The sequence below is a fragment of the Paramormyrops kingsleyae genome, chromosome 1 (assembly GCF_048594095.1).
Source record: "Paramormyrops kingsleyae isolate MSU_618 chromosome 1, PKINGS_0.4, whole genome shotgun sequence".
Classification (NCBI taxonomy): Eukaryota; Metazoa; Chordata; class Actinopteri; order Osteoglossiformes; family Mormyridae; genus Paramormyrops; species Paramormyrops kingsleyae.
In genome coordinates, this window is record NC_132797.1 from 69740409 (window position 1) to 69766240 (window position 25832).

The 25832-nt window shown below is 39.4% G+C and overlaps 1 protein-coding gene across 1 annotated transcript in view; it reads right to left on the reverse strand.

Moving 5' to 3' along the window:
- Positions 1-15150: 15150 nt before the first annotated feature.
- Positions 15151-25832, reverse strand: part of pcca (propionyl-CoA carboxylase subunit alpha) — a 113118-nt gene continuing 102436 nt past the window's right edge. Inside the window, exons 23-25 of the mRNA XM_023822131.2 lie at positions 23645-23785; positions 15484-15561; positions 15151-15309 (exon numbers count right to left, since the gene is read on the reverse strand). Coding sequence (XP_023677899.1) covers positions 15241-15309; positions 15484-15561; positions 23645-23785 — 288 coding nt within the window. The 3' untranslated portion in view covers positions 15151-15240. The remainder of the gene's footprint in view (positions 15310-15483; positions 15562-23644; positions 23786-25832) is intronic.

Sequence of the window (25832 nt, forward strand, 5' to 3'; positions counted from 1 at the left end):
GATGTATTTTTAAAATTCAGAATGCCTTGAACATTGCCTTATTATTTTTGAGCCTACTAGATTTGGTTTTCTTTTGATAGGTAGAAGACAATAAACAATCATTAATCAACAAGAACATAAATAAGACGAGGGCCTATTAAATTAATAAATTCCATTCAAAAATTGTTCATCTCAAATGTTAAAATATTACTTTGCTTAAAAATATTTTTCTTTGAATTTTGTTGTTCCGAGACTATAAATGTTATGTAGAACACAAACCTAAGACGCAATAACCTTTCTCGCTAGCTGATCCTTACCTTTTATCATTACAGTATTAGGTGCTGTCAGGTCTATGTTGACTCTCAGCTATGTAGATGACATTCCTCCAGAAGACCCTGCCTCTTGTCTGGGCTTTCAGACTCTCCCAGTGGCACCTTCACTGTTATGATGGTGGAGCCCATCCGTCTTGTTGATGGTCATGTTCCTCCCCATTTACCTTGAGCTTTTCCAAGTATTGCGGTATTTTCCAACGCACTGGAACATACTGTATCTCATAATATGTTCAAAACAAGATTGTTTTAGTCTTTTTGCTTGAAGTGAAAGTTCAGGCTTGATTTAATCAAGAATATACTTGTTTGTTTTCTACGGTCCCTAATATTTTCGTAGTGTTCCCCAGTAGCAAAATTCCAAAGCATCATCATACCAGTCCCACGTCTTTATTGTCTGGTTTCACAACCATAAGGAGTAACAGTCTGAAGTGTATTTCTGCCTGATTGGATGATATCGCTGCTGAAGAATCTTCTAAGGTGGAGAAAACTTCAATAATCACCATGTACTCTTCGTCAACACTAAAGTTAGCTGTCATGCAGTCATAATCCATGTTGTCTTCACATTTACACATAACTTAGTCCCATAATTGTGTTATTGGAATATAAACTGATCTCTTTCAATCCAAATTTGTTGGAATAATTTGGTAAAATTAAATCATTTGTTTTAATTAAATTACATAATCTCATGGGCCATCGAACATATACCTCAACAGTACTCTTTATTCTCTTTTTTTCATAGCCCCTTGATCACCCACAATGCATTACTCAATGGCACCACCCACAAACAGGATGTATACACAACACACTCTGATTCAGATTCTTCTTCTGCTGATTGCAATATTTCTGTTGGGATGCCATCTATCCACATGTACATTTTCCGTGGATAATCCAACCTCCTCTTCTACCACTGAAGGCTCTTTCGTGTATCTGACCTTATTAAAAATATATTGTAACACTGGCCTTTCTTGTTAGCTTCCTGGAAATCAGGGTTCAGTATTTTTAATATGATTTTCTGTACAGATGTTGTCTTCTCCTCTCTTCCCACTGTGAGTTTAGTCATTCTATTTGATTTCTTTTGCTATTTAATTTTGTTCAGACTTGTTTTCGACTCCACGTGGATGAATCCTTTGAATCCCATCCATATTTTCTCTAGCTCTTTAGATGCTTCCATTACCGGCATTTATTATCAAGTTAAGCGCCCAATGTCAGTTGAAACCCAATGGCATGACTTGTCTGCCTCACTTATTTCGGGGAATAATCCCAGCATGCCTTATTTTTCTACAGTCATGTGGTTTTCATGTGGAATGGAATGGAACCAAGGATGTTGTCAGTACTGCTTTCTGGTATGGCGGCTGCCACATTAATCAGAAAAACGTCATCCATATTGCTCAGATTATCGTTCATTATGGGACTCTCACATTTGAATGTTTACATGACTCTTTTAAGAATGAAAGTTGCTATTATAATTCTTGATAAGCGGTAGCGTATCCACTTATGATGATCATTTGCCCATTAACACGAAGCACCTGATTCTTCTATTGTTTTTCCCGCTGCCCCTCCAGATATTGAAGAACGTCTACACTGCCACCATTGAACGCATGCTGTCAGGGAGCCTCACCGGCTGGTTGGGGAACAGCACACAGCAGGACCGCGAGCTTCCGCAGAGGGATGTGCGATCAGCCGAACGCTCAATCGGACAGACGCTGCCCAACCTCCAGAACATCTACATCAAACAGTGTTGGTCCAGGAAGATCATTAGGAATCCCAGCCACCCCAACAATGGCCTCTTCTCCATGCTGAGATCAGGGAAATGCCAGCCAGATAGGCTGAGGAAGAGCTTTTTCCCCAGGCAGCTTGGATCCTTAATGAGGACAGTGTCTAGGACCTATGCTTACAAAAAACATCCAATATAGCGATATACCATATTTCCAGTCCCAGGTTCTCCCACTATACACATACATATGTACATACTGCCTAATCTATTCTTTTGACCGTTGCACTACTGCATTCCTGCCAGTTGTACACTATTTATAGTGATTTATGGTTACCATTTAATGTTTATTGTTCAATGCGTCGTCTCTGTATGCGTCTCCTCTGCCACTGCAGTCTCAGAGCCAAACTCAACACAATGTGAATCGCACAGGAGGTGAATCGCACATTGTGTTGAGTATAACTGCATGTGGCAGGTAAACTTCGATTTGATTTGATTTCCAGTTTGTTCAGCAAATAATATGGTATGATTGTTGGTGCCACAAAGGGTGGTTCCAGCATTTTGTTAATGAGAGAGGTCAGGTGACAATGGCTAGACTTGTTAAAGCAAAAAAAAGGAAGGTAAAAAGTGTAAAAATAACAGCTCAGGATAAGAGTGGGTTGCAGAAAGGCATCTCCGAACGCACAGCTTGACAGCCCTTGAAGTGGTTTTGGAGACAAAAGTGGGTCCTACAGTACCTGGTGCTATGCAGGGGTACCTAATAAAGTGACCATTGAGTGTATTCTGCGTATAAATGATGCAATACCTCATGGGGAAAAAGTAGATGAACTCAAGAAACTTCAGGTAATGATAAAAGTTTTCAACTTCTGCAGGCTATTTTATTTACCAGTTCAACCAAGTTAATAATTTAGTTAAAAAGTTGACCTTGATTATTGTCAATGACGTGTCATCAGATTGTTGCGAGTGATATTAATAAACCACAGCTTAATGTGAGACCATGATAATGAGAAGCAATAATATTTCTTGCTCTTTTGTATATATTCCCATTTTGTCCGGTCAAAACGTTTCTGACAAATATGAACTATTATTTTCTTTCTCTTAAAATTACACAGAGAAAAGATTAGTACAATTTTAATTGAAATTTTTTTTTTTGAAATTTAAAAATGTAATGGAAATTCGAATTTGAAATAAAAAAAAATTAACTACAATTTAAATTTTAAATTTAAATGTTCAGACACTTAAAATTCCTTCTGGATAGAAAAGGCGCTATGCATCAATATTCAGCATTTCAGGTATTGTTTATATAGGTAGAACTTCATTTTTGCTTCTGTGTGAACTACTTATTGCCTGGTGGACCTCACTCCTCTGACCTCCCTGTGCTTAACACTGCCCTTCACACTGTTCACTTTGTGTTAATGATTCATGTGCTTGCAGTATTGATTGGCAGCCGTGACTATGATGCAAAAAAGGGAAAAAAAAGAGAAAAGACTCAAACAGGCATCTATTCTGGCAGCGCCGGCCTTTGCCGTCCGTCAAGTTCACACAGAAAGCATAAGCAGAATGTTCATATTACTCAGCATGTTGTCCTTTAGTAGCAAACAATCTGTTTTCTTTTTAAAAATTAAATAATGAAGACGATACCATTGCTCCTGGCTGTTGTATTAAACATACATTAAAGCAGCATCCCGTTGACAGTGTGTAGCCGTAGGGTCAAGCTAGATCATTAGCCGGTTTGACCTGCTTATTTTGACCCACTGAACGTGATCAGTATTATAATTTCATGAATCTCAGATTTTACTCGCTTGTTGTATTTAATGAGTAACTCAAAGGCGTCAAGAACTTACTTGTTTTTTTTTCTTCTCCAGAGAATTCTAAACTATTCAGTCACCATGATTGAATGTACCATTGAATTAATGTACCAGAACCCCTGATGATTGGTTCTTAATATATACATTTGAAACTGGGCTTTTTAGCCTTTGGAAATTCATATTCAGCTACACTGGATTAATTTGACTGACAGAAGGTGAAGTGTATTACTGCTACCTGAAATCTGTCTGCCCCACATCCCACCTTTTTAATTGGCTGTAAGCCGGATGAGTCATAGAATGCAGAAGAATGTCTGTAGGCTTGGTGCCCAGTTATGGTTTTAAGCACTAACTTTAGCTATTGCGCTGTACGCATATTAACGAAAAAATGCAAAGTTTATTGGGGGGAAAAAAAACCAAAATGCACAAGTCAGTGTCTGATTTCTTTTAGTCAAAGATTAGAAGAATTAGTGGAATGTATTTCGGATAACTTTCCTGGATAAAACGTATCAAAACACAAAAAGGAAATTTGTCGGTAGGTCTTTGGATTGAACAATGATCTTTAAGAAGTCACGCAATCTGCTTACCGGATAGTTAAAAAATATTACAGTTTGTTAGCTTTTTAATACACTTACTGTAAACCGAAAAATACTTAATTATAGCTATATATATGTAACAGCATGAGTAACGCATACATGTAAAAGTGTAATAAACAGTTCTTTGAATTGGGAAAACTGAAGGGAGATAATAACCATTTGAATCCATTTTAAAAAAGTATTACAACTATGACACATCCTATCACACAACAAATCAGAAATAAAAAAGGATAAGATGAAATGAAAACTGAGATCCACACCAGGGATTAGTCACATTTATTACCCTGAGATATGACATGGTGAATGAATCTGCGTTATTCCACAATTTGATCCTCCCCTCTGTTTCAGACTGATGAATAGCAAGCAGTATACGGGCTTAGAAGGAGCCTTTCTTCTTGACATCCACTCTAAATATTTATTGTCTTAAAATCTAAGCAAGAATGGAATTAGGTTTCCTGTTTTTCTCCATTATTCTCCGATAGTGAAAAGGGAGGCTTCCTTGTTTTCTCAAAAAAACCCTAAACTTCCTGCCATGTTGTAGTGCCCTCGCTCACCACAGACTGCCAATCATCACATTTTCCTCCTCACCATCCGTGGCGTCTTGAGATACTCAATTGAAGTACTATTGTTCTTCCTTGCATTAAAATGGATACTCAGAATGCTCTGAACTTTTCACAGGTTTATACAATCAGCTACAAAGGTAAGACAGTGTCTTTTTTAAACACATGAGTTGTATATATACACTGAAGAGCAACTTTCTGATCCTGAATGAAGTATTCATGTCTTGGCCACCAGTTTTACAGTTTAATAAATTAAAAGTCCCTGTCATAGCACACAAACTCTTGGTTAGGAATTTCTGCCAGACCTCTGTAATAATAAAGTATAGTTGCAATGCACTTGTAAATATTGCCTCCAAGTAAATATTGCAATAACTCAGTGATTATTATCTGTCCTACAACCATTTCTAAAAGGACAATTACCAGTTTGGTATCAAGACACTGTATGGCAAAGCACACTTCTTTAAACTTTTGTTCTTTGATTATTTATTATATTTATTATTTTCTTTATATTTATGTTCCAATCTCCTTGTCCTTCCCTGCACATTATTGCTAAACAATTTTGGGTTTAAAATTTGAAATTGTGTCAGGGAACAGTGAACTTTCACAGTGAACAGTAATTTCACTGAACTTTGCCAAGCAACTAGTAGCCTACTATTCACTGTAAAAATCAAGAGATATGCTTAATTTTCTTTTTAACATAGTTTGCACTTATAATCTTGAAAAGATGCATTTAACTTAGACAACAAACTTTGGGACCTTTAAAAATGTTTAAATGTGATGGCAATACATATGTACTACACACATATCTATAAGTGACTTAAGGTTTCTCCAGTGTCCCCAGCAAATTCATCTACAGACATAAGCCAGAATGCCTCCTACACCTTGGTTGGAATGAGACATTAATTATGTTCAGCGCTGCCTGGAACAACCAAATAATTGATCTAACGAGTATAATTCCTAGTGACTTCATAAGAGTTTGTTGAGAGGCAGACCGCCACATCATTAAAATGATCTTGGTTGCAAGTATAATGCCGCAAACTTAACGTGACAGCATAGTCCTCAGTCCATTTTCCTCTCGTAGACATAGAATAATGAGAATCAGCATCACATGGTACACCAGTACCACAGGTATAGGCTGACTGATGGGTGGCAAGCTGAATTGGTAGTGAACGTTCATGTAAGTTTAATAAGTGTTAGTAGCTCATTAGTGTTGCCCTTCAAACAAAGCCTCCTGAGAGTGGGGCGTAGCACGTGGATGAAGCCTCTCCCTCTTTAATTTGCTCTCAGCTCCAAGTTTAGCCGCAGCCCTCGTCTGTGTGTCAGAGGTGTGAACCTCCGTAACTGAGATGCAGCGTGTCGGGTGCAGTCTGTCACATAGGTTACTGCAGCATAATTAATCATTCCTGTTTCCCAATTAACCCTTTTTCACGAATCCGTCTACTTTTGTATTTATATTGAATACATGGGCCATCAACACTACTTAGAAAATAAAACTGGCTACCTTTGCAAGTCTCAGTGATGCGGCCTATAATTTCCAGAACTAATTAATGCAGTTTCTAGACATACATCATCACATGAGAAAGACAGCTAATTCAGAAGCCAAATACTATTCATTTTGTTGAGTTTTCCAAAGTTTCAGAACTATATTATTAACTACTTCTTTTCAAAAGGAGAATATATTTTGGAATTGAAGGAAGTGATTAATAGTTAAAATGTACTGTCGTGATAAACGTTACGATAAAAGCCTGATCCTGATCCTAGCATGCAGCTAGTTTTGTTGGAGGGGGATTTTAAGATGTTTTATTACACATGTTGAGCAGGGGTGGGAAGGGAGACTGACCAGCCATGAGCGGTGGTCAATGACCTGTGGTACACAAAGCCTGTAGTCCACTAAATTAGAAACCAATGCGTCAGATCAGGAATTTGCGGCCAAACTTTGTGGTCAAACAGTGCTGACACCCAAATCAATAAACCAGAAGCCCTTGAGTTGAACTCTAATTAGGAACCTAAACCACTCATCCAGGTAAAGAAAAACAAGATCTTTTCCAGAGACTCCTGGAAAATAGCTCTCCTGCACCATTTTTTCAGTTCTACCTGTCGAATCTTCAGAGGACACAAATTTCTCTTTGTGTACATTCTAATCGTGGGAAGTCATCCGGATATAGGATTGTAGATTTGTTTCCAGAAAATTCAAACAACACAACATGGTCAAAAGCGAAGCAATGTAGGTCTTATCTTCATTAAATGTGATGCTGGATAGGTATACAAGTAGCCTGTTAGCCAGCTGGATTAAGACTTGTATGCAGAGGTGTCGGAAATAGGGGAAACGGGGGGGGGGGGAGGCGTCCACTTTGATATCAACAGATGCCATCCGGAAGGAAGGAAGGAAGGTATTTAGCTTTTGTTATGAATCCATGCGTTATCGTGGCGAATTCACAGCGCTTACAGAGCGTGAGCAAGCGACACATAGCTAACAAGTGTAGTCCTGTATCAGACAAACTCATTTTATCATATGGATCAGATAGTTATGTTTTTCGTGATACTGTAACCTAATGAGTATTAGTCCTATTTTAAATGATGAAATCGTTATTATTGTACAGTTATTTTAAGATCATTCTTACATTGCATCCTTTGACGATGTGACAATTCCATGTGCGCCCATTGTGATGTCATAATATACATTGCGCACCCACCCATGTTGGAGCAAATCTGGTCACCCCCCCCACCCCGTGTCACATACAGAAGATTATATCATTATGTATAAAAGTTTGTTTCATTATTATAAACATCATTATCATCATAGTGATGTTCATACAGAAAATAAACATCAGAATCACTCCGTTTTCCATATATTTCTATATATATGTAATGTTAGACGGCGGCCTACCTAGTACCAACTCCAACCATAAACAGTGATGACAAAGTTACTTTGGAATCTACAGTCGAAAATTGAATGCAATAGAAAATTCTATTTATAAAACCATACCTGTGAGATAAAATCAGAGTGTGGACTAAATACAACAGGTAACGTAGAGTTTAAAGCTGTAGTTTTGTAGTTTGTAGTTAAATGCTCAAAAATACATTTTTGGAAAAGAACACTGGGTTAAACAATGGGTAGCAACTAACCATGTGAAAAGATAGCTGGCCCACTGTGTTAGTCTAGCCCTTAACAGGACATGCTATTTAATACCCTCCTAATAGCCAATAACATTCAATCATCTATTCCCCATACCCACGTGTCCCAGGATGGGGCACCAGCCCATCACAGGGCTCTCACACCATTCACACACACATTCACACCTACAGACAATTTGTTAGCCAATACCAATGGGGCATGAAATCATAATCTATAACGCAGAGTGTGCAAGCTGCCTGACCATATAGGGCTTCAGCAATAATTATTGGTAAAAGTAAACCTGCAGGAAAACTGGTCAAATTCTAACACGGATACATCAAACATGATGACTTGAATATTATGCATTGGAAATTTTTTAATTTTTTAGAAGGAATTCTACAGCTTAAGGGCTGTGACTGTAAATGTCTGAGCACCCATGGTGGAAAGTTTAAATCTCGAGACAGACAACAGACAAGAAGATATGATGAAAGGCTGCGAATAGGGCTGAAGTAATTCACAGTTCAGAAACTTTGTCATTATACAAAGGTATAACGAAAATTGTGTGCAGTCCCTTGCAGTGCAAAAAATAATAGAATATTACAAGCAATAAAATAAAATAATTTCAAATAATTTTCTTATGTGCAAAAAAAGTAATATATAACAGAGTAGGTTATTGCACATTGTAAGTTTTTTAAAAATATTGACAGATTTAACCTGGTAGAAATATTGCACAGATTTAACTTTAAAGAGAGCATACTCTTCCGGTATTCATTTATAATTATATACCCTAGGATATGTGCTGTTTTTCAGTGTTTATTTTTGCTTTTATTGACCTGTACGGCCTTCCTGAGGGTAACAGCAGGAACAGGTGATGTGTTGGGTGGGATGTAAGATAGTGAAGAGCATAGAAATGCAGCACCTTACGGGGGGGGATGGGAGATGTAGTAAGGGCCTGAATGAGCATTTCAGCATCCTTGGTACTCAGTGCAGGACGAAGGCGTGAAATGTTGCAGAGGTAGAAAAAAAATATCTTAGAGAGTTTCTATGATCTTCAAAGGTGAGAGCAGAATCAAAAATAAGATTATGCACAGTGGGTGAAGGTCTAGTATTAATATCACCAATGACCAAGTTAAAACCTTTGAAGGAAGAAGGTATGGATTTTGAATCAATTAATAGAAGGTCAGTTTTATCAGGATTAAGTTTCCAAATTAATTTCCACCCGCAGCTTTATTTGCAGTTTGGATGCAACAGGAGACAGGGGTCCTGGGGGGGGCAATATACTGTAGCAGGCCTACAACTAATGTAAATCTGTATATCATATTTCTGTGCTACCCTAAGGCTGTATGGAATACATTCAGTACCAAAAATGTAAACGTCAATTCTCTCACCTTTCTTCTCTACTTTAAGTTTTCACAGCTGCGCATTTGCTACAGGTGTTTATAAAACTGAAATTACAAGCTCTGCTTTGGTTGGCTATTTGAATAATTTGACTTGATAGCTACTGCAGGTAATCTTCAGATTCCCATGCAGCAAGTTAAACACAGACATGTTTTTCTTTTGTCTTAAGTAACTTTGCCAGAGACTATCCAACACTCGTATCTGTAACAACAAAGGCTTGCGTGCATATACAATACCACAGTTTCTGTATTTTAAATAAACACATAAATTAATAAAACACGGGACGGTAAGCTTGTCCTTAATTTCACTGTTTATTTTCACAAATGAATATTTAGTTTCGGTGAGAAGGGCCACTGAGCCCAGATCATATCCCTTTCATTCCTTCAAAGTGTCTGCGGTTGATACAAGAAAGGTGTTTGCAAGAGAACTTCTGAAGCATTCAGAGAAAAGATGGGGGTCACCCAAAGCAGGAAGCTCATGTCCGTGGAAGCAAAGCGAGCAGCATGCTTCAGAATGAAGGCATCAAAGAGCGACAGGATGCAGTCCCTCGAGTCATCTCACACACGCTGGCTCCTCTTGAAAGTTGCCGCTGAGTTAGGGGTGACCCCAGGACAAACTTCAGTCAACAAGTCCGGTCTCAGGTTTAAAGTTCAGCCCATTTCTATTTTTTCACCTGCATCCTACAGATACCAGGAAACTTCAGAAGAACTGGCCTGAAACTGTATATCGCCATAAAGGCTTGGGATTGTTTACACCTACGGACAATCGATACAGGCTAGGAAATAAGGTTTGCATGGACGTAATGTGCCAGTATGGCAATTAATTTTGCACTACAGGGTCTCACATCAGTGACAGACAGAAATAAATGACTATTTTAAAATATATAATCCTGACAGTCTTTCAACTACATTACTACCTAAGGTTTATACTGTATGGAAAAAAATCTACACATGGATAATCATGATGTTTCTGCAAGTTGAAAGAAATAGTTTATAAGAAGTAGATTCAACAGCTACATCTTGCAGCTAGTGATTATGGTGATGGATAACCGATTTGTAGACGTTGTAGAATGTTAGAACTGAACAGGAGTCTGTTATTAGAAATAAATGACTATTTTAAAATATATAATCCTGACAGTGTTGAAGTGTTGAAACCTTCGTTAAAATAACAGGTTGAGTTATATTTTAACTTCCAGTATCCAAAGAAACCTAATCTTGATCGAATTCATGCATTGAATAAATTGTGTGATTTGCACGTACTCCACGGCCAAACTGGTCCAGCAAAACAAACCTGAAAAGCATTTATGAATATTTTAAAATTGCTATATTATTAGAAAGAGATTATACTTGCAAGTATTCCTTTGACTATCGGGTAAACATACAGTTGGTTTATGTTCAGCAGATTACTGACAAATTTTAAATTGACGTGAATCAAAGAAAGAATGATGGGGTGATGGGGGAAAGGAAAAATATTTACAAAATAGAATTCCTGCAATGACAGCCTGGGCACAGGGGGAGTCTAGAGGAGAGTGCAGAGTCGGCTGTTTTTCTCGAGGGGACCATATTGCTTTGGTGTGTGCAGCAGGCCGCTATATACGCTGTACTGATTCCCCCATAGCCAGTGTCATATATTTTGGTGCTGTTTGGTGGGGGTGGTGTGGGAATTAAGGTAACAGAGGCTGGTAGGGTGAGCAAACTTTTGAGAAAAACTAGCTCAGTCAAACTAGCTGGTCTGGCAGCTTTGGGAAAAGAGTGGCAGAAGGAAGAGAGAAGTTCAAATAATAATAAGGTCCATCCTCTCAACTGAGAGCTGGTAAGATGGAGGATCCCTGGCAGCCAGTGGCACGTGGACTGGGGGGTGCAAGGCTGAGTGTTTCCTGTATGCTGTCACTATTTCATCCCCCTCCTTTCGGTGTCTTTAACTCCATCCAGGTCAGGGAACAGAAACTCGACTTTTTCATGCATCATGCTAAATTACTCACCTTCCATATTTTTAATGCTCGTGTTTATAATGCTGTTGAAGAACAACAACAACAAAAAAACCCAAATGATAAACAGAAATCTTACTAAATAAAATTGTTTCTCCAAATTTCTCACATTCTACCACAGCGAATGGTTTTAGGAATAAAGTAAAGTGCAAAACCTAATATTGCGGAACATAATAGACTGCTGTCCGTAAACCCTATAAAGCAAGCTAGGTTTTCAGCAACACTCGTTTTTATTCATTGTTAAGCTCTACTGATTAGTAACATTGATGCATGACTACAACCTGACCCTTCAGTGTGGAAAACAGGCACAAAGCAGCACGTGCGTGTGTGTGTCTGTGTGTGTGTGTGCGTGTGTGGTAGGAGGGAGGACGTTCTCAAAAATTACCCTGGATATGAACCACGTCCTGCACTACTCAGTGATCCATGGAGCATTCAACAAGAGCGGTAATTCCCTAATGGAATTAATTGCAAGTTTCAACTGTGAACTCTAACCCTCTTCCTCCGTTGGCTGGGTTTTGGTTTTAGTCATGCGCAGAGGAGGGTTTCTTTAAGAGTGGAGCAAGAAGGCGACAGTCTGCTTATTATTTCCATACAGGTAGGCATATGTAAGGCCCCTTGAAAATATAATCATGAAATACAAGCATTAGACACTGAGAACACCTTTAAAAGAAATAAATGGTATTTCGTTGAAACGGCAATGGAAAAAGAGAAGCTGAATATTATTTATAGAAAAAAATTGTAGACACATTCCGTTAAAGCTTTGTCTCTTAAGATATAGGCGTGCAATTTGACTCTGCCAACAATATTGACCGTATAAGAAAACTCACTGCGCTGTCCGACACACTGGAAAGGACATTATAAAATAATTCTTCTGAACTTCTGATAATTCTAAGGCTATAATTTCTCATCCAAATTAAAATATTATGATTTTAGTCTCATATGTTGAAACCAACCTTGTTGATTGTTAACAGCCATGAGCAGCTTGAAATAATGTGTGTATGTACTGCAGAAATAATGGACGCATCCGCTGCAGAAATAATATGTGCATCTATTGCAGAAATAATGGACGCATCCACTGCAGAAATAATATGTGCATCTACTGCAGAAATAATGGACGCATCCACTGCAGAAATAATGTGTGCATCTACTGCAGAAAGAAACCCTGCAACCCTGCTGTTTTCAACTGTGTTAACCATAGAGATGCACCGATACCGATATTCGGATCTGTATCGGCGCCGATCCAGACCTATTTAACGGATCGGGAATCGGCCATGCGTGACCGATCCACGTCCTATACTTACTTATTTAGTTTTTGGCAATCAATCGCACGACAGCTCTTTCCCATTTTACATGTGTGTTTTTGCGGAATTCAAATCGAACGCTATCACTGCCCCTAAGTATTTTTTGCTACTCAGTGGGTGTGAGTACAGTGACTTCCGCCTGCTGTGAGGTCATGCGCATACCCTTCGCAGTACGAGGAGCGTAAGATAAGACGTGACGATCTGGGAGTATTTTAGGCTTTTAACAGAAATCGGAAGCACAGCGTTTTGCAATCTATGTAAAATAAGGTTTTGAGGTGGGAATAGCGTTTAATGGAAAATCCCATTTAACAAAGCGCACGCAACTGCGAGACAAAACAAAGCAATGGATGATTTGGGAGGTCGCTAACTGTTTTGCGAACTCGTTGCTTGAGATACAAGAGGGGCTGCCATCGCAACAAAAGTGTAACTGCGCTGATGCCAATGGGAGAAAAACTGTTAATTTTAAGCATTCGCCACTTGTGTATATTTGCTTTGAAGATATTCATATTGAACTGCAAATGCCTCAAAAACGCTTAAAATAAATGAGGTGGAACAGTACGTTATGTATGTAGCCTAATTAAATATTTTTTGTCATACATTTTTTCCATCTGTATTAACTAGCTTAAAAAAAATAATATGTAAAGTATAACAAAGTAAAAAGAGCTCTTGTATCGGAATCTGTATCGGTATCGGCAGTTGTGTATCGAAAACGGATCGGAACTGAAAAAACGTGGATCGCCCATCTCTAGTTAACCACAAATCAAATTTATCATTAATTTTTCTTAAAGCATTTCTGTAAGTCCCCATGACCCTATTCAGGATAAATAATTTGAAGTTGGTTGGCTGGATGGATGGATGGATGGGAGAGTGGATAAATGAACTTCTGGAAGCTCACAAGTATGTTTTTAAATTCAGTCCACATTCAAATTTGGGTTCCTATAATAAAATGCATAAATTTGTGTAGAAATATGTAGAAAAGCAAAATCAATCTACCACCATGCAAAAATGCGAGTGATATAATGCATTTTTAAACTGGCCTTTTCAGGGGTTTGCCAGTATATTAAGATGCCCCTTGCCCTCCTTTCCCCCCAAACGCTATGTAACATAGCCCTACTGTTTCTGAAACACTTGGTTTTGTTTTAGAATCTCTGCAAATATGTCAGAGTTGCATTTCTCTTGCAATACACTCACATTGCTCTTCTGTATCAACTGGGTTGGAGGAAATGTTTAACCCATTAGTCAAGTCAAAACCCACATTCACCCCTGGTGCTTTGGTGTCCAAAGTACAGATATTTTTTTAGACAACTTACATCTCTGTGCAAAGTGGTCAGTGCAACCGGTTCAGCACAACTGATTGGCGTCATGGGAAGGTGGAGATTTCTGACAGGAAACTCAGTCTAGACATTCCCCTCCGGTGACTGCAGACCACTACAACAAGAAAACCCAATCTTCCACCTCAAGGTGATACCTAGACTCTCTAAAGCTGTTCTCATGCACTTTACCTTGTTTTTACCCACAATGAAGTGAGTGTCAGGGTAGGAATACATCACAACTGGCCAGAGTGCGCTGCAGAGCCCACTGAGTGCAACAATGCTGCTTTTCATCCCTAGTGACTAACAACCACTTGCCACAATAATTACTGCCACCCCAGGGATCATGCACTAGTTTACAATTACTCTGAATAGGCAGCTTAAAGCATAGCCTGTTGTTAATCTTAAAAATGCAAACCACATAGGGATAGCGTTAGACCAATGTTTGATATTTCAAATCAATTAATAATCTTACAGAATCAAAGACATGCTACAAGGTGATAAATTATATAAAGCACACTAGACACATACACCTCAAAACTAATGCAACTTCTCCATTTTCTTGTTCTCAGTTATATGCAACGTGCAATTTTCATGGTGCCATGCAGAAAATGCTTCTTAGCATACTTTTCTCTGCGGGAACCTCTGAGACACACAGAACACATACATTTTTATTTATAATCCCTTTTCTAAAAACGTCTTTTATGAACTGCAATAACAATAGAGGCACTGCACACCAACACAGGTATTACATCTTGGATTTGTTATAATACTTTGTTTTCATACTTTGCTAATCATATTGATTTTTTTTTAAAAATCCACTCTTTCTGAAAGCAATTTGTGATAATTATACATAGTTAATTAAACTACAGATTCGTATATAATGAGGACAGTTTCGGTGAGAAGAACCCTGTACAATCAATGTGCAGAGTACTGATACAGTATGTGCTGTGAAGGTTCAAGATGGCTGTGTACTTCCATCTTGCATTTCCCACGTGAAGAGTGACAGACACACGCTGCAGTTTTTTGCTTTTAACAAAAACAAATGATACTACGGAATGGTTTCCACAGCTATGACAAAGTCCAATTCTTTATTTACTCCGAGTCAGAGAAACACACTCATCCAACAGAGAAAACAAATAAAAACACTTATTCCAGCTCCACAAGAAGATCACCTTCCCCAACAGTGTCCCCTGCCTTACAGTGCACACTTTTAACCTGCATGACCAGAAAAAGAAATGACATTTTCAATAACATATTCCAATTGTGGTTGTATGTAAATAAAAGTAACGGGTGTAATCATTGTGAACAGGGATAATCTATTAATCATAATATACTATAACGATAAAACTATTATCTGCGTGTGGAGATGATAGTGCAGTGTGTTCTCACCTTGGCTGTTTTGGAAGCAGTCATGCTGTTCTGCATCTTCATGGCTTCTATGACACAGATCTCCTGGCCCTCAGCCACCTAGAGAAACAGCAGAAATAAAGTATCGATGAAGGATCGATACCACTTTGGCCAAAGAATGACAGCAGAACCAAGATTATTTGGTAACACTTTACTTGAAGCAGTCTACATAAGGGTGACATGTAACCGTCATAAGAATGACACGACACATGTCATGTACATTAATGAGACATTATTGATGTTTATGACTGTTGTCATAATATGTCATTCAGTCTTTGGAACTTTGCAGTCCCCTGACAAAAAATCTACTTGACAGGATGCCTTAAGTGTCAATTTAAAGAAAGCAGAAACACAAGTCTTTTTCACAAAACTAATGCGGTCTGAGAAACTTCCCTAACTCCCTGTGTATTTCACAGACTGTTTTTGTAGTTTTAAGGGGGAATCTTTCCTTGGGCTTCCATATACAGTCACGGCCAAAAGTTTTGAAAGTATTGGCTTTCACAAAGTTTGCTGCTTCAGTGTTTGTAGATCCTTTTGTCAGATGTTTTTATGGCATATTGAAGTATAATTACAAGCATTTAAGTGTCAAATTATATTAAGTTTATGCAAAGTGTCGATATTTGCAGTGTTGGCCCTTCTTCAAGACCTCTACAATTCGCCCTGCCATGCTGACAATGAACTTCTGGGCCAAATCCTGACTGATGGCAGCCCATTCTTGCATAATCAATGCTTGGAGTTTGTCAGAATTTGTGGGTTTTTGTTTGTCCACCCGCCTCTTGAGGATTGACCACAAGTTCCCAATGGGATTAAGGTCTGGGGAGTTTCCTGGCCAGGGACCCAGAATGTCGATGTTCTGTTCCCCGAGCCGCTTGGTTATCACTTTTGCCTTATGGCACGGTGCTCCATCGTGCTGGAAAAGGCATTGTTGGTCATTGTTGGGAGAAGTTGCTGTTGGAGGATGTTTTGGTACCATTCTTTATTCATGGCTGTGTTCTTAGGCAAAATTGTGAGCGAGCAACCCCACACATAAATGGTCTCAGGATGCTTCACTGTTGGCATGACACAGGACTGATGGTAGTGCTCACCTTTTCTACTCCGGACAATCTTTTTTCCGGATGCCCCAAACAATCGGAAAGGGGATTCATCAGAGAAAATGACTTTACCCCAATCCTCAGCAGTCTAATCCCTGTACTTTTGTCAGAAAATCAGTCTGTCCCTGATGTTTTTCTTGAACAGTAGTGGCTTCTTGGCTGCCCTTCTTGACACCAGGCCATCCTCCAAAAGCCTTCGCCTCACTGTGCATGCAGATGCACTCACACCTGCCTGCTGCCATTCCTGAGTAAGCTCTGCCCTGGTGATGCCCTGATCCCACAGCTGAATCAAGTTTAGGAGACGGTCCTGGCGCTTGTTGGACTTTCTTGGGTGCCCTGAAGCCTTGAACCTTTCTTGTTGAAGCGCTTGATGATCAATAAATGGTTGATTTAGGAGATGATGCGATAAATGGTTGATTTATCTTACTAGCAGCAATTTCCTTGCCTGTGAAGCCCTTTTTGTGCAAAGCAATGATGACTGCACGTGTTTCCTTGCAGGTAACCATGGTTAACAGAGGAAGAACAATGATTTCAAGCACCACCCTCCTTTTAAAGCATCCAGTGTACTATTCTAACTCAATCAGCATAACAGGCTGATCTCCAGCCTTGTCCTTGTCAACACTCTCACCTGTGTTAACGAGAGAATCACTGAAATGATGTCAGCAGGCCCTTTTGCGACAGGGTTGACATGCAGTGGAAATGGGTTTTTTGGAATTGAATTCATTTTCATGGCAAAGAAGGACTCTGCAATTAATTGCAATTAATCTGATCACTCTTCGTAACATTGTGGAGTATATGAAAATTGTCATCATAAAAACTGAGGCAGCAGACTTTGTGAAAATTAATATTTGTGTCATTCTCAAAACTTTTGGCTACGGCTGTACTCCTCTGGGACTGGGTGAAAGGTTACATTCAAAATTAATCAGCAGGCTATGATTAGGGAGCAGCCTGCCTCGTAGCTTTGTTTACTTCCATGCACATATTTTGAAGAAGAGCTCATGGCTGCAGAACATTCTAGAACCATTTCCAAACAACCACTGCCCATGATTCATTGCATCTGGTGGGAAATGAAAGCAATAGGCAACCAGCTGCTTATCTTTGTCCACAGAATTTCTATAAAGGAATTAAGCAATTAAGGCAGATTATGCGAGATTTGGGAAATTATCAGCTTCAAGATTTTGAAAAATAAAATAGAAAAAAAACTTGACATGGGGATAGTGGTTGATTATATTTTCAAAGGTTTCCTATAGAGTCACAACAAGCCATGTAGTGCAAATCAGCCTTGGGCACCAATTATATTGGCACTAATCATTTTCATTGTTTGACTAACACAAACTCATATTATACAGATAAATAGCTCACTGAATAATTTGCCCAACTGCAAAAAGAATTCAGTGAAATAAGAGAAAAATGCTAAACCTTTTATTTAAAAACCAGGGACTTTCAGCAGCTGTTTTGCAAAACAAAATCGAAATAACTGCATCTTATTGAAAATATGGTGCACTGAGATGGAAATTTATTAAGCGGCAGCAGTTAATGCATGCATTATTCATTTCTGGTGAGCATGAAGAATGATTTAAAGAGGTCTGAAATTGCAGATGCAAAGGCTGACTGCACAGTGCCCGACTTGTTCATTTCATCCTTTAGAGAGGCACAGGAGTGTGATCCCCGTCACTGGACAGGGTTTACAGTAACAGCTGTGCTCTTCTCACAAGGGGGTGAGCAGTGAGCTGAGCTGTGGTCTGTATGGAGCAGATGGAAAAATACATCAGTGCCACCGCCCCCCCCCACCACCACCACCCTCCACACACACACACACACACACACACACACACAAAAAAAACTGTTATTAAAAATACAACATATTCCACATTGGGATAATGTAGCCCCTGAATGGACTTCAGTTGTTTGTTTAGTTAAAACAACACTGTGCCAGGGGCAGCGGCTTGGTTTTGGTGCCATATCTGGCCAGAAAGGCCGAGCCTGACGGAGACCCCTACGACGGACTTTTCTTCCTCTTTGTTTCGAGGCTTTTTAAACCCCTCTTCCGCCCGGCGCACTCTGCCACGGCGCAGGCTGCAGTGGAAATGGTGCCAGTGGCATATGGCTTTCACTGCGCTAAACATTCATACAAAAGACAGGTTCATCAGTCACTGCAGAGGCCAGATGAGGGCAAAATATGAGGCCCTGATGGATGGTATTTAGTACTAACCTGCTGGCAGCGCATTACCAGCGAAATGCAGGTTCCCTGGACCACAGGAACTGCAGAGCGTGAAATGCCCCACTCACAAGCGCACATCATCTACGCCAGGTTATAGCAAATAATAAATAAGCTATTTAAACCCTCTGCGAGGAACCCAGGGTCAGGCCTGCACAGGCCAATTAATGCACAGCATCTGCTGTACGCGGGCAGCACATGAAGAACTTCCGAACGATTCAGACAATTAAAGGAAAACTGTTTCCTGCCTGTTCAAAATGTCTTATTGCTAGAGTGGGCACCAAATCGCTCTGTAGATTTGAACAAATTAAGCCATTCTTTGGGGAATCTTTATTTTTATGGTGAATGCCTTCCTTTGTTCTTCCTTTGGCCGAGTGTTTTTCTGCCAAATTTAACAGACGGCTCAGAGGCTAACAGGGGTCCACCCCAGTATCACCTTCTGCTGCTGAACAACTACCCAAGACAGACAACCACTCTGAACCCTGCTGTCTGTTCCACAATGTGAAAATCCTTTAATTAGGCTCTATTATGCTGCATTTCCCTTTCAAGTTGTTAGATCATATATACAAAAATATATACCTTAAAAAATCCAGTTCAATTCATTTTCCATTACTCTCTTTCACCAGACAGTGAATGATATACCCATTTCTCGTGCAAATGTTGCATTTAACTTTTAAGGCAATATGATTGGGTATCAATGGGTGTAGTACAGCCATTTTACATGGTTGGCTTGAATGCGAATTTGTCCCCGCATTTCAGAGTTTCACATATGATAAATATTATATCGTTTAACTCCGCTACATTAAATTGTCACTACCATAACCATGAAAGCCTTTAAATGCAGTGCTTGATATTACCTATAGGGGCAGTGCTGGCTGCAAAACAGCCAAGCACCTTCAGAGACAGACCGGAAAGAGAGAATAAGTGCTGTCAGTGTTTCAGTAATGTCTGGAAACAGACTTTAAAAAAACAATCGCAAAATGAAATCATATTTATAAACTAAAATACTCCTATTAACTTAGTCTGTCAGTTCAGAATAAAAAATAGCAGCAAAAGAATGAAATCTATCATGCTAAATAATAAAAAACTTTCAATTTTAAAACCAAATATGAGGCTTGTTTGAGAAACGTTGGGTTGCTTAATGTCTCTCTTAATTCACAAAATGGATAACCTTTGTTTGCAATATGTTCTCATACATAAAAATGTTTTACATTTTAAATAGTATTTTTCATTAGTATAACACAAATATAGAGATTTACTAAAAAGATGCTCGAGTGCCAAAATGTATAGTTTTTATATATTAAAAAAATAGAAAAAATAAATTACGTTGATTTTAGAAACAACATTTTTTAGAAGGTTAATAAAAAATATTTAGATCTTTATGAAGTAAACCATAAAAAGAATTTATGATTGTTTATTTACATGAGAACAGTAGTGATCATTTTTAAGCTTGTTGGATAAACTACAAGGCTGAGTGACGGCAGTTTGTTTGTGTTATCTCACAGTTCATTTGGTAATCTCACCAGTAATAAGTCATAATTAGGGGACACTGGAAAACCACAACAGATTTTTTCCCCATTTAATTGCCAAGCATTGTTAGCCAAGCGCTTAACAGTCTCGGATTTGTGCCTGTTCCACGCGGCAGAATCCATACATTGTAAAGGGGATCTGCTAATGCTCTCCACTCAGCAATGGGTTCTGGCCGGGGCCACGGGGCCACGGGGCGATGTATGCACGGCCCTTTGTTCTGCCGACTCTCCATTGTTAGGTTTTCTATGCAAGGCGTTCAGTCATCACCATGTACATTTTTGCAATGAATCCAAAATACGTTCATTTGCATCTTGGTTTCAATAATCTGACTCTGGTTCATGCAGATGACCGACTGGAACAGCCACAACATTCACATCGTCAATGGGGGTCGACAACCTTCCTAAATACTGCCACAATACCCCTGTCAGTAGCCTGTCATTTGTTTGCTAAAGATTCTCACTGAACAGTTCAGCCTTTTATGCATTATTGCATCACAATATCAGGCAATACTTCCAGTGTTTCCCCCAGTTAAAAGAATAAAGCTCTTAATTATAATATGCAAGGGATGAAATAACTTCACAACAATAGCAGTTCTTTCCTTAATCTCACTGTCTGATAAGTATGTCAGCTTTGATGGCATTTTCCCCCCATAAAGCAAATTATATTTCCAAAAATAAATGTACTCTCCACTCATACTGCAGCAAGGTTAATTTATTAAATCTTATTCCTACTTCTGATATTTCTGAAATACCAGTATTTGTTAATTTTGCTTTTGAATCACTAACACTTTCATTAAAATCACAAAAAAAGTTGTAAATCCACGTTTTCAGCTGAAAATCAGGAGCGTTTTGCAATCCCAGCTACTGGCATGTATCTAATTTTTTAAAACATTGAAGAATAAATTGGAAAAAAAAGTTTAACAACATGCCGGTCGTCCGACTCATTAAATTAATAAAAAAAAATGTAAAGTAACAAAAAAAAAACATTCGTATAATCTGCTGAAAGGCAATTTCTAAGATCTAGACAAAAAACAGGGAACTTTGATAAACAGGCACAACGAGTAATCTTAGAACTCATATTTATCCCAATGACGAAACTCCACCGGATCTATTCGAATTCATGAGGGTTGTGCAGAATAGGAAGGATTTAACTTCAGTCCCTTTCAAGGTGGTAAATGTGTTTTTGTAATTATAACCACACAATTAACACTGACAAGTCTAGGTCAGCAGAGCAGAGCTTAGCTGGTCAGATGTTCGCCAATCTAAGCACACGGTGCAGACAGCTGCAGAACAAGAAGAGGAGACTATGCAGAGGAAAACATTCGGAACAAGAGAGAGTTCCTGAAGAACAAGACAGACTTCAGCCCACAAAATCCCGGATTTTACAGCACATTACATTTTCTGTGTCTTGTATTACACTGCGGCCCTGCTATTTAGCAGACCTTAAAAGAAGCTACACTCTTTTCTACACAGCTTATTTACTCTGCTACAGTAGATAAATCCACTTTCCTGTGAAGCGAAATACCAGTTAACAGGTCAAGAATGTATTTTATTTAACTCCAATGCCTGTTAAGATTTTACTAAAATCAGAATATCATTTTCTCTGAAACTCCCTTAAAAGAACACATTTATCTATGTATTATATATGTACCCACTGTATCCTTTGTATCACACACACAAGCACACAATACCATGCAAAAGACTATCAATGAAAATAATGTTTAAGTTACCTTTATGTTGGTGTAAAGTTATGATTTTAGGTCTTTTAAAGTCACTCCAAAAGTTGCAGTTAACAATCAATATACCTATGCATCTGTTGTCGCAGCCACTAACATACCATGTTTCATTTGTTTTGCTAATTAAGTTAATTAAGTGAGCTGCTGGTGAAATGTATCGAATACACAGAATGGCTGGCGTGCCTCTGAGGTGATGCAGTGATGCAGTGCCATTTCACAAGATTGCAGTAACTTTTTGGAGAACAGAACAAATTCTTGCTACTTCTTTTATTGTTACTGTTTATTCGCATATAGTGTTAAATAGTGTTCTTTGAGCAAATATGCACTACTATAACTTTTAAGTTTTGTTTTGCACAGTACTGTGAGTATAGACAGTGCATCATATATAAAATGATATATGTATATATATATAAAAACAGGTTGCCAAGTACATGATTTCAGCTTAAAACAAACTCATTCTTTAACAAACATCTGCTTTATGCCAAGATTTGAAGCTTTTAAATTGAAGCAAAACGAAGAGAAAAAAAAAAGTGTGACTACTGCTTTTTTTCTTTCATTGTCGAGTCGTACTATTACCTATTCTTTACACTTTACAAATTGCTACTGGTCTGTGAACATGCACAAATTGCTGATAATTTCCTTTAATGGTACGTGAAAGGCCATCCCTGTCTTTAAACATTCATTTAAGCCTCAAGTTTTACTCAATGAAAAGCAGAATTCAGGTACATTTAAGTGAAGTTGACACAGCCTTTTAAAGAGTGCACTGTTCCCTCATAGCAACTCAGCCATGAAATTACAATGGCCCTCCTTCAACATCAAGCCCATTAGAACTGCAACAAGCCATTATTCAAAGGCTCATTGCAGTTTTTGTACTTTTGCTGCCGGCTGAGCAATTTAAAGGTGCCTGTTAGGGTGACCAGCTGAGGACTGTTTTGTAGAAACGAAGAAATCTGGAAATAAACTAACACAATTCTGGTATAAGCACTTAATTAAAATGGGTACTGGTGAAGTCCTAAGGATTAATGGCTATTAAGGCTGCATTTCTGATTTACTGTGGGGGAACTGGGGGAAGGGGTTGACCTTAAATCAAACAAATTGGCAAAATGTTCAAATAAAAATATACACATTTAGAATACATTTAAAAATAAAAAGACAAAGAAAAGGACAACAGAGTATTGTAATTAAGCTACATTAATATGGTTTTCATTAATTATACTACCTGAAAAATAACACACAAGATCACAACACATTAGTCAAGGAAAATTTTGGTTTCTATGAAGGTTAAAATCTATACATGAAGAGAAGCGCATTGTTGTTTGCTGACTGTATCACAGCAAAAGGCACTGCTGTGTGCTCACTGCACTGATGTGTGGTCACTGCACTGCTGTGTGGTCACTGCACCGCTGTGTGCTCACTGCATAGCAGCGAACCACTAGCATGCTGAACCAGGCGAAGACTAGCGGGGGCCCCCCAGCACGGCTTTCCCACGGGTGCCACTGAGCGGCGCAGAGCCTGGCGTTCTCCTGGCCCTGCGGTGGGCATGCGGGGGCCCTCGGCGCCCATCCTTACCGTATCGCCGGGCATGACGGACACCGCCACCACGGAACCGGGCATGGGGGAGCGGAGGATACTGCTGGTGTCTTCTGGCACCTTCTCGGGCATGTGTTTACTCAGGACAGCTGCCAGCTTACTCAGCACCCGCACCTTATACTGCACGGCATGCAGGGGGATGGAGAACACACACAGGTTAGGCCACAATGCACGTCTCTCAGCGACCAACCAGGGCAGAATCACAGAGCACAACAATGCCGTACAAATGCACACCTGAGTAAGCATGTGTTTCGCTGAATGGAAAATAGTATCAAGTAAAGCAGCGATGAGCAGTTTAAAAAATATATATTAAGAGGAAAATGGAGGGAAACAGAGTTTAGACTTTAAAACGTACTTTCAAATTTTTCCCTCTGCTAAACAGTCACTTTGGGAATTCTTGCCGAATTTTATTTAAACGTTCCATTTGCCAAGCATTTTTGAAATTGCGAATGCAACTCTGAGACGATGGAGCAACTTATGTTTACATATTAATATTTGATTAAACGTATGTGTCTTGCAAACATCTAAGAGAAAGGCACTTTACACCAAAACTGCTCCACGTAACGCTTCGCAATTCATTCATCAATCCGTAATGAGAATCAAGAACAGGAACACCTACTGACGTTTTGCATATAATCCAGTAGATGGCAATATATCTCTGGTTTTGTGGCAGTATTTATTTATTTATCTTTTTCTTTTAATTATCCGTTTGGCTAAGCAACAACTTTGGAAGGAGAAGAGCAGGTAAATATTGTGAATAATTCAGACAGGGCCTCGAACTATTTGTGGGAATGATCAAAGGGAAAAAAAAATCCCTTTTTTTCTAAGCCTTTAACTTGGAGTGGGGAGAACAGGGATGCTGCAGGATACAAATCCTACCTGGAGAGTCTCCTTCATTAGCACTGTTACATAAGCAGGTGAGAGAGCGTTGAGCCTACTTAAAGCGTTAACAATGCCACAAAACTGCCTCCTGCAACAGTGTTACAGTACATGCACAAATAAAGAGCTATAATGCATGCAGCCCCTATTTGGCAAATGCTTCAGAAAGGATTTTACAGGAAGACTGCTGAAACACTGTGAGCCCCATCGCAGCACTGACTGTCACATCAAAAAGACTCTGGTAAGACTTCTCCATTGCCTCGGTAAACAATTTAATATTTGATGCACACAGATTCTTCTGCCGGTTTGTGCTGCGCGTGTGGCATTTGGAGAGGACGTAATTTGCAATCAGAGCATGTGAAGGCCCTGAGAATTCAATCACGAAGTCAGATAAGGAGGCAGATAAAAGGCACTTGCTCACATAAAAATATTCTAAATTAAGGCCAGGAGAGGGAGGGCCGGCATAAAACAGCCCCATCGATGCGACAAACAAGCTATTTGCAAAGAAATTCACCAAAGATAATTACAGAGCCAGAGTGAGTGCATTATCAACCCCGGAAACCAAAACGTGTGCAATTAGACGCATTCGTCCATTTCTCACGTCACGTGTCAGTGCCTGTAATGTATCTCATACACAAATAAAGGAGAATGGTGTCATGGACAGGCTATTCACTCTTCTCAAGTGAAGACGCTCACCTACATTACGCTGTGTAGCGAAGACGCTCACCTACGTTACGATGTGTAGCGAAGACGCTCACCTACGTTACGATGTGTAGCGAAGACGCTCACCGCCGTTACGCCGTGTAGCGAAGGCGCTCACATACGTTATGATGTGTAGTGAAGACGCTCACCTATGTTACACTGTGTAGCGAAGACGCTCACCTACGTTACGGCGTGTGGCAAAGACGCTCACCTACATTACGGCATGTGGTAAAGACGCTCACCGCCGTTACGGCGTGTGGCAAAGACGCTCACCTACGTTACACTGTGTAGCGAAGACGCTCACCGCCGTTACGGCGTGTAGAGAAGACGCTCACCAACGTTACACCAGGTAACAAAGACACTCACCTACGTTATGCTGTGTAGCAAGGACACTAAAATGGCTGGAGCCTCGTGCCAAAGGTATTTGGATCAGAAGGGGGCATGAAGGTGGTAAAACCAGACAATCAGGAATGTAGTAAATAGAACAGGCGCTTATGATCACAACAACTGGAATATGCCCCTATGGGGCACAGCAAAATTAGACCATAGCGTTACACCAGTTGGCCCTGCTGGATCCCCACTACTC